Below are 15,252 nucleotides of genomic sequence, written 5' to 3'. Positions count from 1 at the left end.
CTGTTGTGGTGATTTCAGTGGGAAAAGCTGCCATCTGTATACTCCCTGTTCTCTTCTGGTGGGCACTCCTCAGCCTTCTCCGTCACAGCCCTAGCTAACATAGCAACATGTCTGCTCACTCAGCTCATCTAGCACTTGTGTAGATGAGTTTCATTCAATGAAGTTCACTTTGCCCACCTTTCTAATGTTTGTCCGTCTACCCACCTTCCTTTTTTAAAGTAAATTTTGCTCCCATAATACCTACAGACAATTTCATCTCTTTGTTTGGTTACTGTCTACAACTGAACTCGAAGGAAAGATCAAAGAAAAATGGATCTGGGTTTCTTGCTTTGCTTTTCTTTGCTGTGGGGAGGGGTGGATTTCTTTAATTGCATGGATTCCAAATACCTAAGTCATGAGATCTAATCTGGTTATTTTATAAATTGAAATAAATTTTGTATAAAAAGTGTACGGTAGAAATTCAGTTTTAATGTATATTCATATTTCTGCATTGTGCTAAAGATATTAATGACTTAAGTGACTGACAAAAACTCACCCCCCTGTGAGTTAACTTCTGCTTTTATAACTCACTCCATTATCCATGAAATCAGATAACCCAATATAAATATTTTCCATAAAGGAAGCAAGATGAAAGTCATCTATTCAAATGAAGAACAAACTTATTCTTTTGTAACTTTGTGACTCTCCCCAATTTCTAATCTGCTGATATGGTGCCAGAGCTCTGCTCGCCCAGATGAGCCTTGAGAAGAGAACTGTTTCAATTTACCAGCAAATAATTATTGAGAAGCAGACTGAAGGCTCAGTCTCTCCCATGAAGGAATACAAAGGTCAGCAGTCTAAGAAAAGGACATTTTTTTTATTAATTATTTTGCATTATGTGACAGTTTCATAGGCTCTGGGAATCCCCCCACCCCTCCCCACACCCTTCCCCCCTGCTGGATTCCTCCACCTTGTTGCAGTATTACAGTTTAAATTCAATCAAGATTCTTTGCAAACATATACCAAGCATAGAGTCCAGCTACTTATTGTCCAGATGGGTTGAACAGTTTCTTGGGGAGACTATTTCTGGTCTGAAGTTAAAGCTGGTAGAATATCATCCCAGTCAATTAAGAGTCCCAATATAACATCAACAGCAATTTGCAACATTATGGAATTGACATGGTTTTGAGTAACCAGTATGTTAAAAAAAATGCAAGTTCTTAACCACATCCTATGATTAGCTCATTGACATTTCAATTTTAGTCTATATCCAGGACCGGCTGCTATATACCTTAAAATGGCTATAGGGTACTATTAAGCTGTCTCGTGTCTATTTCGTTTTAGTATTTAGCCATTTGTTGTGCTGAAGTATGATTTGCTGATCTTGGCAGATTTTAGGATAATCTAGACTGGCTTGTAACTCTAACAAGACATTTGTCGACAATTAAGGTGCAGAACATTTCTTGTTTGTTTGTTTTGGGGGGGTGTGCAGGAAAACCCTCAACACCATGGTGAGGAGTGACTAATCTTTGTGTCCCACCCAGCGAGGCATGAGCAGATCCACGCCAGCTCTTTCCTGTCAGATTCCAAGCTCTACTTTTTGTTGTTTGTCTATTTATTTTAGGGTTTTTTTTTTAGTTTGTATGATTGTTTGTTTGCTATGAGGGGTTTTCAGAGCGATCCCGATGGTCATTGCGAGGGAGAGTGGGGGTCCAGAGCCGGAACCAGGCTAGGACCAGAGAAAGCTCTCCTCCCTGGTCCTGGGGTACGAGAAAAGGACATTTTGAGGAAACTGGCCAAGACAGCCTGGAAGTACGGGGCTCTCTTTCAGTATATGAAAACTCATAGTTCTTTTAACACAGCAGGAATATTATATATGCTAATAGTCTGAGTTGAATTTAAGTCCATGAATGGTTAATCATTACATTTTACATGTTTGTCAGACCTTACAGACAAAGTGTAACTGAGACTTTACTGCAAAACCTACGCATTTCAGTGATTCTCAGTTGCTTGTAATAGAGATTATCTTGATTGAGCACAATCTGAATAAAATAGCTGTTGCTAGCATATGGAGTTTGCTGGTGTGTTAGTTGTTTACTTAAACAAATTCTTTTTACATCTTCCTAGCATACACTCATCTTTCCTTCATCTTGGAACATGGTAAATCTGTCTATAATTTATCCAGCAATTAACTGTATACATATTCTAGCACCTTTCTTCCTGATTTTCATGTCAATCTTTTATTTAACATCTTTACATTTCCTCAACTTTGAAGAGTCAGAGAGCATAGCAGAAAACTGCTTATTAATAAGTGCTTTCTAATAATAGTAAATGTTTGACCACTATTTAATTAATGAAAGAAACCTACTTTCTGGCTATGCTTCAGCAAATTTTACAGTGAGAAGGAGTTCGAAACTAAAAGCTGGCAGCCTGCATCTCCAGTCCTTAGCTGCCACTTCCTAGCCACTGACCTCTGTTAAGGCATACAACAGCATCACCAGAAATTCCAGCTACCACCATCAGTAAGATTGAAAACAACCTTAACTCCACACACTAAACTAAACTAATAACTCCATGCATTAAAATTGCAATTTAACCTAATAATCAATATATGAGAGTGATATGAGAATGCAAACTATAACTTTTTAAATTACCTTATTTGTCACATTTAATAAACCATACAAAACTTCCCCATATGTTTTTTTATGCAACCTTTCCTTACCCCTCCAAACTTTACCTGCTTCTAGCAATCAACAATCTGTGTTTAGACTGAGGGCTTTTTTTTTTAATAATCACACATGCACAGGGTAACAAGGTTTTTTCTTTCTGTGCCTAACTTCACGTAACTTGAAGCTCTCTAGTCCCATTCATTTTGCTGTAAATGACAGGATTATACTCTTTTATGGCTAAGTGGCATTCCACACTACTGCATGTGTATGAGTGTGTGTGCTTATTATGTATATAACATTCAAGTAGCATAGGTTATCATATTATATGACTACAAACACGAACAACAATGTCCTTGACTCAGAGCTCAAGGCAAAACCTACAACTAGTATGAGTACATTAAGTTTTATATCATTCAGGTATAAGAAAGTACCACAAACTTTTGGGGTACTTACAATAATAATATTACACAAATAAAGTACTACCATAGTCTTACCAAAAGTAAGGATATTATATACTAAGATTACATAGAATATTGGTTTCTATGAAACATAGTTTTATCGACAAATTGTAAACTGAGACATTTAGCAATTAAATCATGTGAAAACATGTAATTATTATTTCCCAGCTTGTCTTCCAAATGTGAACTTCTGTTTAAAATTTTGTTGCCGCTACATAAATCAGGGCTAACAGAAACATCACAGAGACAAAAGTAAACTGTCATGTTTCTTTTCATTTCAGTCTTCACTTTTAATTTCACTGATTTATGGTACAAAGTGGCTCGTAAACTACTATCTATGGTAACCATAATTTGAAAATATAACTTTCAGCATGAAGACTCACACCTTTTCAATTGTCTCAGCTCCTAAGCCATTCTTCAAAGGATTGGCCAATGATGTCAGTCACTTAAGTGAGGAAAAGCTGCATTAAAACTAATGTGTAGAGAAAAAAAATCAATCTGATCGATTTATGTCACTACAGCAGGAATGGGAAGATAAACTTACGTCTTCACAAAGATGTATTAACACAATACGAAAACAAATTTCAAAATTATTTACCGGACCATACTGCCAGCCAAGTTCAATTTTATTCATGACCCAAAGTTCATGGATATTCTCTGCCAGTTTTTCTCTTATCCTCTCTAGATGAGGAGGCAACACAATCTAAAATTTATAAAGAGAAAAAGAAAACACACATCAGAAACCAATGCAATACAAATTGGTGCCAACTATCCTCACTATGAATCAAAACAACCTACAATTTGTCTTATAAGCCATGGAAATGGAATATACAATCATCTCATGACATTCATTAGATAAACTTTGTCATTTTCTTGACATCTTACCTATCCAAGTATATTTATTAACAAAGAGAATGCACTGTTAGTGGGGACAAGTGGAAATAATGCAGGGATATGGGAAGATTAGCAAAGTGTGCCCCATTCAAAAAGAAAATTCACCCAGAGACTTTGACCCAACCTGGCCAGTATCCACAGGGCAGGGCCAAGGCATTTCACTGTCTAATTATGATCCATTGACTCCTGAAGCATAAAAATGTCTGGTGGAAGGATTTATGTTTTTCCTTAACTGTTCTGTTATTTTTAGTGCTGACTAAATAAACGATACAAATACAATAATCATTATATTTTTCCACTAAAAGGAAGGAAACACAAATTGGTTTACAAGTTGTGGGGCTTGTTATTCACATCTTGAGGCCACATTTTTCACATGAGCTTACAAACTGTCCTTCAACAAATACTGCAGGAGAACAAATACGACACCAAGTGATGAGGGAGTGTTTTCATGAAGAGGTAGCTGTCATGACTTCCTTCCCAAGACACAGCAGATATTATCTTTATCTGAGAGAACCCTCCATGTGCTACCACCACATAATCTAAAATCTACCTGTTGATTTCTATCCTACAAATGTTTCCTACTGTACTTAGGTACTGCCAGCTTTGATCAACAAATCAAACTGAATGTTAGCCATTAATAAACCTTTCATGTTTATTTTAACTGTGCAAAATAAAAAGCAACACAAAGAAACAAGCAATATGACTTCAGGAGCCAAACAATTTGTGGCTAAACATCTGAGGCTTTTGTAACCTGATAATTTCAGACTTTAGATATAAGACTTTTTCTTTTTTTTTAAGATTTTTAAAAATTTTTATGGCAAAGTCAGATATACATAGAGGAGGAGAGACAGGAAGATCTTCCCTCTGATAATTCACTTCCCAAGTGACCACAACAGCCGCTGCTGAGCCGATCCGATGCCGGGAACCTGGAACCTCTTCCAGGTCTCCCACACGGGTGCAGGGTCCCAAGGCTTTGGGCCATACTCGACTGCCTTCACAGGCCACAGGCAGGGAGCTGGATGGGAAGTGGAGCTGCAGGGATCAGAACCGGTGCCCACATGGGATCCTGGCACATTCAAGGCAAGGACTTTAGCCACTAGGCCATTATGCTGGGCCCAAGACTCTGATTTTCAAAAACTGATTAAACACATAACCAATTTCACTGAAGCTATTCACCATGAAAATAAAGAAATATTTAATTTGTTGCCAATTCCAGGATACCATTGAATAAAATTTCAAAGACACTACGCAGCAGTGTTTTCAAAACTTTAGGTCGAAACACATATGTGTATTATGTAACCAATTTAGTGAGTTGGGACGACTCTTCTAAAAAGGTGGAGCAGGATGGAGAAACAGACCATGGGCATATTAAAAAGGAGGATAATTTTATAAAACTAATTTCCACTTACAACCACACACAAGTAGCTGTTTGCATCTCTGGGATAGCAGTCCAACCCCAAGAGTCCTACATGTGAGGATGACACAAAAAGGACAGTTGCCATGAGTCGCTCTTGGTACCTGGCTGGTATCCACCGGGATCGGCGTGAAGGCAGCTTGTGTCAAAGAAACAGTGGGGCCCAGCAGATCTCGTGTGTAACTTCTTTCTTGCTTGTATTCTCGGCTGTGTTCCACTTTCAACTTTTCTTTTGGCAGAACCGCTTCGTAACAGGGAGCATACCCAGGCGGAGGCAGAAATTTGAACTCTCCATGTCGTCCGCCAAGTAGAAAGCGCACCCTACAAAGGATATGTGTAAGAGTCAATGATCTCTGATGCACATAGATTTTCTGATCAATAAAACATTCAGAAAACATCATTAGTACAAAATTAGCTTTATCAGAAGCCACATTTTCCTCTAAGTATTACTTATCATGTAATCACCTTGAAACATACTACCCTCTGATTATAAAATATAAAATATGAGGACATCATATTGATCAAAAGAGAAAACCTGAATTATGCTAATGACTGAGCAGGGACTTCAATGTAAGGCACACAGATTGTATTCCTCAGTGAATGAGGCATAAATCCAATGGAACAGTTTATGAAAGTACTGAGATACTCAAGGAATTATCAGATGAAGAGAACACTTGCTTTGTACATTATAATCGAACATAAAATTATACTGACACACTGGAAGTGAGGAAAAGCACTTTCCAATGCTCAACTTCTTCACAAAATCCCTTAAAAGTGTTATGTGTGTCACTTTCAGTTGCTGAAAAGGGCCAATACAATTTCAGTAAGAATAAAAAACAAAATACTAAAACATTGTATACTTAATATTTATTTAAATAGTTCATTCTTAGCTCAATTAAACACTTCTATTTAAATTTCTTAGGCTTCACATGAACAAACTGTCACTTCCTAGTAATTTTTTATCTCATGTACATTTCAGCAGCAGGCTAAATATAAGTAAGTAAAATAAAGTAAAAATAAAATAATAAAAAGTGAGGAAAGAAACTCTCAGTAGCATTCTAAAAACTTTACAGAAAAACAGAAACATTGTATAAATGCACAAGAAAATGTAACAGTACACAGATAATTAATATTTCGTAATTACTCTGTCCCTTCTTCAATATGGTGTTTTCACAACTCAGAAGTATGGGCCCGGTGGCGTGGCCTAGTGGCTAAAGTACTCGCCTTGAACGTCCCAGGATCCCATGTGGGCGCCGGTTCTAGTCCCGGCAGCTCCACTTCCATTGCAGCTCCCTGCTTGTGGCCTGTGAAGGCAGTTGAGGACGGCCTAAAGCCTTGGGACCCTGCACCCGTGTGGGAGACCTGGAAGAGGTTCCAGGTTCACGGCTTCGGATTGGCGAGCACTGGCCATTGCGGTCACTTGGGGAGTGAATTATCGGACGGAAGATCTTCCTCTCTGTCCCTCCTCTCTGTATATCTGACTTTGTAATAAAAATAAATAAATCTTTTTAAAAAATAATAACTCAGAAGTACTCCTAGAAGGACATTTTTTAAGCAAAATAGTCAGAACAAATAAATAGTAGGAATAAGGGAATCACCGGAACCAATCAACAAGGGACCATGTAATTTCTATAGAAATGAGGGAATCTGGAGGCAGGTAGAGGACTGTGGTAGAAAAATTTCAGGAAACACAAGAAAAAAGAAAATAAGTGATATTTTTAAAAACAATATTTCTCATTTCATCTTAGTGAATAATTCAAAGCATCGGTTTAAGGGAATATTACCAGGCTGCCCACATCTAAGGACAGAGTATGCAGGGAGAGCATTGTGGCCTCCAAGATCACTCTCCTGTGTGGGCCTTATCTCTGTCTTGAAGGTACAGGCAAGATGTCCTGCAGAAGATGCTCAGGAGGGAAATCCAAAGCTAGGGAAGTGGGATGACAGCAGAGCAGTCCTCTGCAGAAGTCTGGTAAGTGAGAAGGGAAACAGACCAGAAAACATGCACATACTAACTTTATTCCCGCAGAGAAACTAACAACTGGGAAAAAGAGGCCATCGATGTTGAAATTCTCAAACATTCCCTGAACAGGCTGCCCATTAATTCGGAAAGAGATGCTTGGGGCACTTAGATCTAAACAGCAACTGATGACATCATCTGTTCTCAGTAGATGCTGGTTTGGTGAGCTTACAGTACGTGCAATACAACCTAGTGGGGAAAATACATTAAGAAAGGTCATGTATTTTTATCTCAGAAAATCACCTTCAAATCCAACATTACAAAACTGAATAGGCAGTGACAAACTAATGAAAACAACAGAACAGAATTAATCTTAAATGTAAATCAGTACTATATATTAAACTTCACGTTTAAAATTTTGCTTGGTTTTCAAAAACAGGACTTCCAATATGCAGACATTTCTGCATGTAAACGTATGGTATTTGAGGAAGAAATTATTTCACAGCAGGTAATACATTTATGACTGAGGAAAATCTATAGGAAAAAATCAGACATTGAACAGATAACTTATTGGTCTGCCATTGACTTAAAGCTGTACTTCTTAGGGTTTTTTGCGGGATTTTTTATTTGTTTTTTGTTTTTGGCTATTCTCTATTTCTGTTTTTGTCTTTTGTCACCGTAATTAAAAATAAAGCTAACGTTTGATTCATCCATATGTGATTTACTTCCTGAAGATAAATAATAGGAATAAGAGAAAGGATGAAAATATCCAAACATTTATACATAGAGCATAGTACTAAACAGACATTAGCCTTATGTAATGACTAATAGATCTTCTAAAGTTAGTGCTTTTCTCTTTCGGCCAATAGGATATTATATGGAAACAAGACATGTGACTAGAGTCTAATAATACACAGTCACATGTACAAGGTATTCCACACTACCACAACAACTCTAACAGCATTTCCCAGCAGCAATGAAAAATACTCAGCAGGTACCTTCAAAATACAGTTTCCTCTCTTATAAACAATTGATCTATTGGTAGAGAAAAAAATCAGCATTATTTACATAATTATGAATACTCAGCTTATAAGCTCATTATCATAAATTCTTAGATTTAGTTCAATTTATTTTAGAATTAGTTTTATACAATTTATTTGCTTATAAGTTATTCATAAATGTCACTTACAATCTGTAAGAGGCAAAATCCAAATTTCAAGGCAAATTTCTCTATACTAAATATTTTACAACATATACCTTAGAATACTAGGACTCTATGATAAATACAGCTTTATGAACACAAGCATATGTCAAAAGAAACCAGAATTCTAACACTTACGGACATTTACATAGTCATAAGCTAAATTTTTAAAAAGAGTAAACCAAACTACACCACTTTAAGAAAAGAAAATTATTTTTTAATACACAGTAATCATCAAACCCAAGAACTGGTTGCGGGAGAAACGAAGTATATATCGACTTTGAGGCCATTCTACAGATCTTAAAGTGTCAGCTGATTATGAACTGGCTACTCACAACATACATTACAGATTGCCGATTATAGTATGTAGCAGGATGCTCAAGTCTCTTCTGATTATTTTGCTGTTTATAGTTCTTTTCACAGTGGGAGTTAAATCATATGGGCAAATCAATTGCAGTAAGTAGAAAACACAAAATGATTTTGTAGTTCTTTCATGTACTGGAATTGTACTTCCTTTCTTTTTTTTTTTTTATTAATTATTTTGCACCATGTTACAGCTTCATAGGCTGTGGGAATCCCCCCCCACACGCCTCCCCCCTGGTAGCTTCCTTGACCCCGATGCAGCACTACAGTTCAAATTCAATCAAGATTCTTTCTTTGCAAACATATACCAAGCATAAAGTCCAGCTATTTATTGTCCAGATGGGTTGAACAGTCTCTTGGGGAGACCATTTCTGGTCCGTTGTTAGAGCTGGCAGAATATCATCCCATTCAACCAAGAGTCCCGACATAACATCAACAGCAATTTGCAACGTTATGGAATTGACATGGTTGTGAGTAACCAGTGTGTTACAAAACAAAACAACAACAACAAAAAAAAGCAAGTTCTTAACCACAACCTATGATTAGCCCATTGACATTTCAGTTTTAGTTTTATATACAGAACCGACTGCTATATACCTTAAAATGGCTATAAGGTACCATTCAGCTGTCTCGTGTCTATTTCATTTTAGTATTTAGCCATTTGTTGTGTTGAAGTATAATTTTGCTGATCTTGGCAGATTTTAGGGTAATCTAGACTGACTTGTAACTCTAACAAGACATTTGTCGACAATTAAGGTGTTGAACATTTTTTTGTTTGTTTGTTCGTTTTTTTGGGGGGTGTGCAGGGAAATCCCCAACACCATGGTGAGGAGTGACTAATCTTTGTGTCCCACCCAGCGAGGCATGAGCAGATCCACGCCAGCTCTTTCCTGTCAGATTCCAGGCTCTACTTTTTGTTGTTTGTCTATTTATTTTAGGTTTTTTTAGTTTGTATGATTGTTTGTTTGCTATGAGGGGTTTTCAGAGCGATCCCGATGGTCATTGCGAGAGAGGGTGGGGGTCCAGAGGTGGAGCCAGGTTCAGACCAAAGAAAGCTCTCCTCCCTGGTCCCGAAGGACGTTTATTGTTCTTCTGTTTCTGCGAACCGCTCAGGGCTTCTGGTTGTCTTTCCGATGACGTTGGCCTCTGCACGGTAGTGTTTGGACTTCTTCCATCCCCTGTGGAAGCTCCGGTTGAGGGTGGGTGACCTCAGGGTACTCGGCCTCCGAGGGCATCCAATTCCCTGTGGTCTCCTAGGCAGTTGGGATGTAGTCCTTGCTGCTTGTATTAATAGTTTGTGGTGAAGGTCTGGGAGTCTTCATGGTTGGGATCCAAGCTTCCTCCTTACCACCTGCTCCACCCTGGAGTGCCCCCCTGCTCCACGCACATGACCTCCTGTTAAGAGGTTGTCAGGATCGCAGCCGGTTCCCCCCTCATGCATTGGTATAGTAGTTTTGCTATTGTGTAGTGCCGCTTTGAGTCTGTTGTCTATGAAAATTCAGTGTTCACAGGAACACAGTTCATTTGGAAAATCTCTCGTACTTGTATATTTTTCCCCTGTTGGAATCCTGTTTTTACTCAATCCCCTTTTTCATCATCTCTGGGTTACATTTCTAAGTAACAAATTCCCTTGATGGAAGTAGCACCAAAAACTTTTGGAAATACACAGAGGGCAAAAGATCTCCTCCTAGGACACTGTGAAAGAGCAGATAAGACTTACCTGACCAGAGGTGAAGGCCATCGAATCCATAGGAGAAGAGGTCATCTCCAACACCATTTCCACCCCATTCTTCGCCCCCTCCAGGGTAGGGAGAGTACCCTTCAGTGGAGGCCCAGCCCACTCGCAGGTGTGTGGCCTCTGCTGTCACAAACGGCTCCGTGTGGTCCACCATGAGTTCGTAGTACCACTTCTTATATTGAGCAGATCCTTCGCTGACGCCCAGAAAGATATTTGGTCTCATGCTTTAAAGAAATGGGAATCACATAGGACAAAATTCAAACCTTTCACTGTTTCCATCATATTTCATTACTTTGAATATTAACCTTGCTTTTCCGAGACATCACATATTAAATACATACTTTCTTTAATACTACAAATTAACAAACCAATATCTGAGGTAGTACATGATGATGATCAGTCTTGAGTTCACACTGTCTAATAAACAGTGTTTGCCTTTGGATAACCTGAAAGTGACACTTAAGGATCCAACTGCTATTTTTGCTTCTTGGTTTTTTATTCCATTGACTGTTCAACAGCATACTTTGTATCTTAAACCAAATTTAAATCACAAAATGACACTTTGAAATTGATGAAGATATTACTAATCCAGGACAGGTAACAATTTTCAAGTTTCTTTGTCACATGGGATATGACATGGAAGCAAACCATGTTGTTTGCAAAAGAACCAAGGTTAGTATCTGGCTGGTCATTCTCAATGTCTCTCTGTGAACAGAATGTTTAGCAAGTTGGTTTTAACTTTATATTTATGGGAGAACTTAACACCCTAAGGTAATACTAGAGATTATAGTGAAGGTATCAGAAATAACTCAATCTATGTATATTGTGGATAACTATCTGTGATTTGGGCCTTCCTGGCCTACACTGGAGGTCAGGAGGGCACAATACACTGTGCCCCTGGGAAACCAGCAGGGGGCTTGGCAAAATGAGACCCAGCTTTGACCTGATGGCTGACAGGTGCCCCTAGAACAGATGTACATGTTCTATTTTCCTCTGCTTGGAAGGTCCCCACCTTGCAGTGGAGAAATGAGGGAACCAGTTAGGGACCACTGTGGTCAGGTCAGGCTTACAGATCGATCCCATCATGAGGGGATTGTACCTAAACTGACCTTTAAGTTGACTGGTGGCTATGGAGTTGGGGTTACCAATCAGGTTACTGTTACTAATGCTCTGGTTTTCCTATTTATCAACCTGTATATAAGCTTGGTTGATTCCTGTTCATCTCCTTTCTCTGGTGGTCTTCCGTGGGGCCTCGGTCACCTCACCTTTGGACTTTTCAGGAGGACTGTGAAAATCAGTCTCAGTATGAAGTTACATGCATGTAAAACTATATTACTGCACAATCCTTAGCCTGCTCTCAAGGAAGCCAATGACAACAATCTACATTTAAATGGGAAAACTCTAACACAGTGCTTGTGATAAAATCCCCATAATGCTTAGTTATTTCTTATTATCTCAGTTTGCTTGGCAAAAAAACACTATTCTTACTCACTGTGGAAACACAGAAAAGATACAGAGAACATGTGCTGTTATAGCATCAAATATAGAATGTGAATTATTTTGTGACATTCCCTACTAATTGACACTCTCTGAATTTACCTGCTGACATGGTTTACAAGACGTGTCTGCAACAACAGATCTCTTCCTGGAAGGAGATTGTCACAAATGAGATGCTGGTTAGAACGGACTGCAACCCCATGGCAAACACAGAGGGAGCACAAGACATCCAGGACCTGGAAACAGAAGCTGCTTTCAGATGGTTCTAATTTTCCATTTCATAATCAAGTCTCCAGAGAACTTCTCACAAAGCAAGAGCATCTCCCGCAGCCACATCTGAACCAGGCATTTAAAACACTACAGCATGTGTCCTACCACCAACTCGCCCACTTTCCTTTGTGCACAAGTCGGGAGTTGTTCACATTACCACTTACAATATGAATGAACAATAAACAGTATTACTTAATTATAATCAAGAGATGCAAGACACACAAAAATGTGACACTTTTTAAAAAAGATATTTCATTTAAAGAATGTAAGGGCACTATAAAACTTGTAGAAAGAATTAAAAGATAAGCTTATTTTGGTGCAAAACAGTTTTTACAAAAACTTGCTTTTTTTTTAATTGAAAAGTTAGATATACAGAGAGGAGAAGGAGACAGAGAGGATGATCTTCCGTGCACTGATCCATTTCCCAAGTGACTGCAACAGCCAGAGCTGCACTGATCTGAAGCCAGGAGCTTCTTCTGGGTCTCCCACACAGGTGCAAGTTTCCAAGGTTTTGGGACGTCCTCAACTGCTTACCCAGGCCACAAGCAGGGAGCTGGATGGGAAGCAGGACCACTGGAACACAAACCAGTGCCCATTTGGGATCCTGGTACATGCAAGGCAAGCAGTTTAGTCACTAGGTTACTGCGCTGGGCTCCAGTGCAAAAAAAAAATATCTTAAGAGCCAGGGTTGTAGCACAATGGGTGAAAACACCACATATATTGCCACCAGCAATAGGGTACTAGTTTGAGTCCCATCTGCTGTGCATCCTGGGAAAACAGCAGATGGCCCAGGTGTTTGGGCCCCCATATATATACATGATCCCAGAATTCATTAATGGAAATAAAGTTGCTCACTTACCTTGTGGTTTCTTCCATGCTTGTCTAAAAGTGAGATAATGGATTTTATATGTCCTTCTTTAATAATATTTAGAGCTTCTGGACTTTCCACTAACACACAATGTAAAACTTCAAGAATACCTAAGGACAAAACAGCATAAAAATGATTTGAATAGTCTATAGTGCCCAATGTCTTCCTTTTTTTCCATATGCTGCGTTCATTCAGTTCAACACATAAGTATTTTGTGCTCAATATACTTGTCATCAGCACTGTGGCATGTTGTTTAGGAAAGACCTCACTATCAACAACAATAAAATTACAAATGAGGGAGAAAAAGGCCAAAGCAGCTGACACAGTGTTTGTTCTCTCTGAGGTAGGCACAAAGGACAGCAACAGCAGGGTGGGCCCCTGGAGAATGCATGCACTACCACTGTCAGTCTTTCCAGGACAGGAAGGACAGTGTACGCAAGAGAGAAGTCTCAAATGAAAGGCACACCTGGAGGGTCAAATGTACACAGAGTAGGGGAGAAAATGGGTAAGCTGGGATCATTATATTGGATTGATTGAGATCAGTTATTGGTACTTGCAGCGACACTAAAATGACGAGGGATTTCAAGGGCCTTGAAAAAACAGGAACTGCCACTTTAACTGGCACACACACACTGAACACACACACAAACGAACCAACGAAAAGGGGAGGCAAGGAAATGAGCAGAACAAGAAGGTGCGAGACGAACCAAAAAGATTAATTGCTGAAAGCAGGCTGCTTATATTCAGTTCTCCACCAACCACTTCTCCCTGTGGTCCACGGGGCACTATCTGATAGGCCAGCAATTGCAGCGGGGGAGGATTAGCCTATCCTTGTGACTTCCTGCCTGCCTCTGGCGGGACAAATCCTGCCTCCTGGAACTTGGCCAGCCGCCATCTTGCGGCCGCTCCCTACAGGTACTGAAAACAGCTTCTACAAAATGTGCCTTACACCATGGAAACTACTCTGTTCCCATTAAATAGAAAAATTTCTTACTTTACCAAACAAGAGAAATACACAAAATAATCAATGTGTATGTCTGCATTCATTTTTTTAACAAGCCAGCATCATCAATAATGAGATGGTAGATCTTATATAAGGATTAGACTCAACTACAGAAAATGTGATCTCTGTCTGTCTCTCTCTCTCAGAAAGCATTGCAAATAGTCCTATAGGACCACTGTAGAAAAGTTCCCACATCTCAAATACAATTCCCTTTCTTATGTAATAAATATAAGGGTTAGGTTTATAAAGGTAGAATACAGAAATCATTGTGGATTGTTACATCTTTAATTGATCAACACCCAAGCCAATACAGATATCAAGCCTGTGAATACCAATCTCTTCACTAATGACTTAATATGCTAAAAATATGGAAATACATTTAGTTAAAAGGTATTATAGATTTTAAGTTGATTTTTACTGGTGTTGAAAATAAGCTGTTATTCCCCAATAACCTATTACATTTAAAAGTCAAAGTTTAGGGGCAGACACTGTGACACAGTGAGTTTGGTTGCCACTTTGGGAACCCCACGTTTGATGTCACAGTGCTTCATCTAGTCCTGGCTCCTCTGTCTCTGAGCTATCCTCCCGCTGATTTGCACCTCTGCAAAGTCAACAGATGACAGCACAAGGACTTGGTCCTGTCACCATATGGAAAACCCAGACTGAGTTTCTGATTACAGGCTTCCTGCTCCTAACGTATCTATTGCAAGCATTTGGGGAGTTAACTCACAGACAGAAGATCCCTCTCTTTGTTCCTACCTTTCAAATAAGATCAAACTAAATTAAAACAATAAAGTATAAAAAGTCCAAAAAGTAGAAAATGAAGAAAAATAAATTATAATTCTCTTGATAAAGAAATACTGATGAAGTTTCACAGTACATGTAAACTTGAATATACCAGAAAACATATGAGACTAGGTTTTAGAAATGGAGATATGTCA

The 15,252-nt window shown here is 38.8% G+C and overlaps 1 protein-coding gene across 1 annotated transcript in view; it reads right to left on the bottom strand.

The window, feature by feature from the left end:
- Positions 1-15,252, bottom strand: part of RYR2 (ryanodine receptor 2) — a 663,784-nt gene that overhangs the window by 274,889 nt on the left and 373,643 nt on the right. The window contains exons 18-23 of the mRNA XM_058669392.1: positions 13,300-13,418; positions 12,273-12,406; positions 10,656-10,897; positions 7,428-7,620; positions 5,519-5,735; positions 3,705-3,809 (exon numbers count right to left, since the gene is read on the bottom strand). Of these exons, the coding sequence (XP_058525375.1) occupies positions 3,705-3,809; positions 5,519-5,735; positions 7,428-7,620; positions 10,656-10,897; positions 12,273-12,406; positions 13,300-13,418 (1,010 nt within the window). The remainder of the gene's footprint in view (positions 1-3,704; positions 3,810-5,518; positions 5,736-7,427; positions 7,621-10,655; positions 10,898-12,272; positions 12,407-13,299; positions 13,419-15,252) is intronic.

The sequence above is a fragment of the Ochotona princeps genome, chromosome 10 (assembly GCF_030435755.1).
Source record: "Ochotona princeps isolate mOchPri1 chromosome 10, mOchPri1.hap1, whole genome shotgun sequence".
NCBI classification, from domain to species: Eukaryota; Metazoa; Chordata; class Mammalia; order Lagomorpha; family Ochotonidae; genus Ochotona; species Ochotona princeps.
The sequence above is the reverse complement of the archived record's forward strand: the minus strand, read 5'-3'. Positions and strand labels throughout refer to the sequence as shown.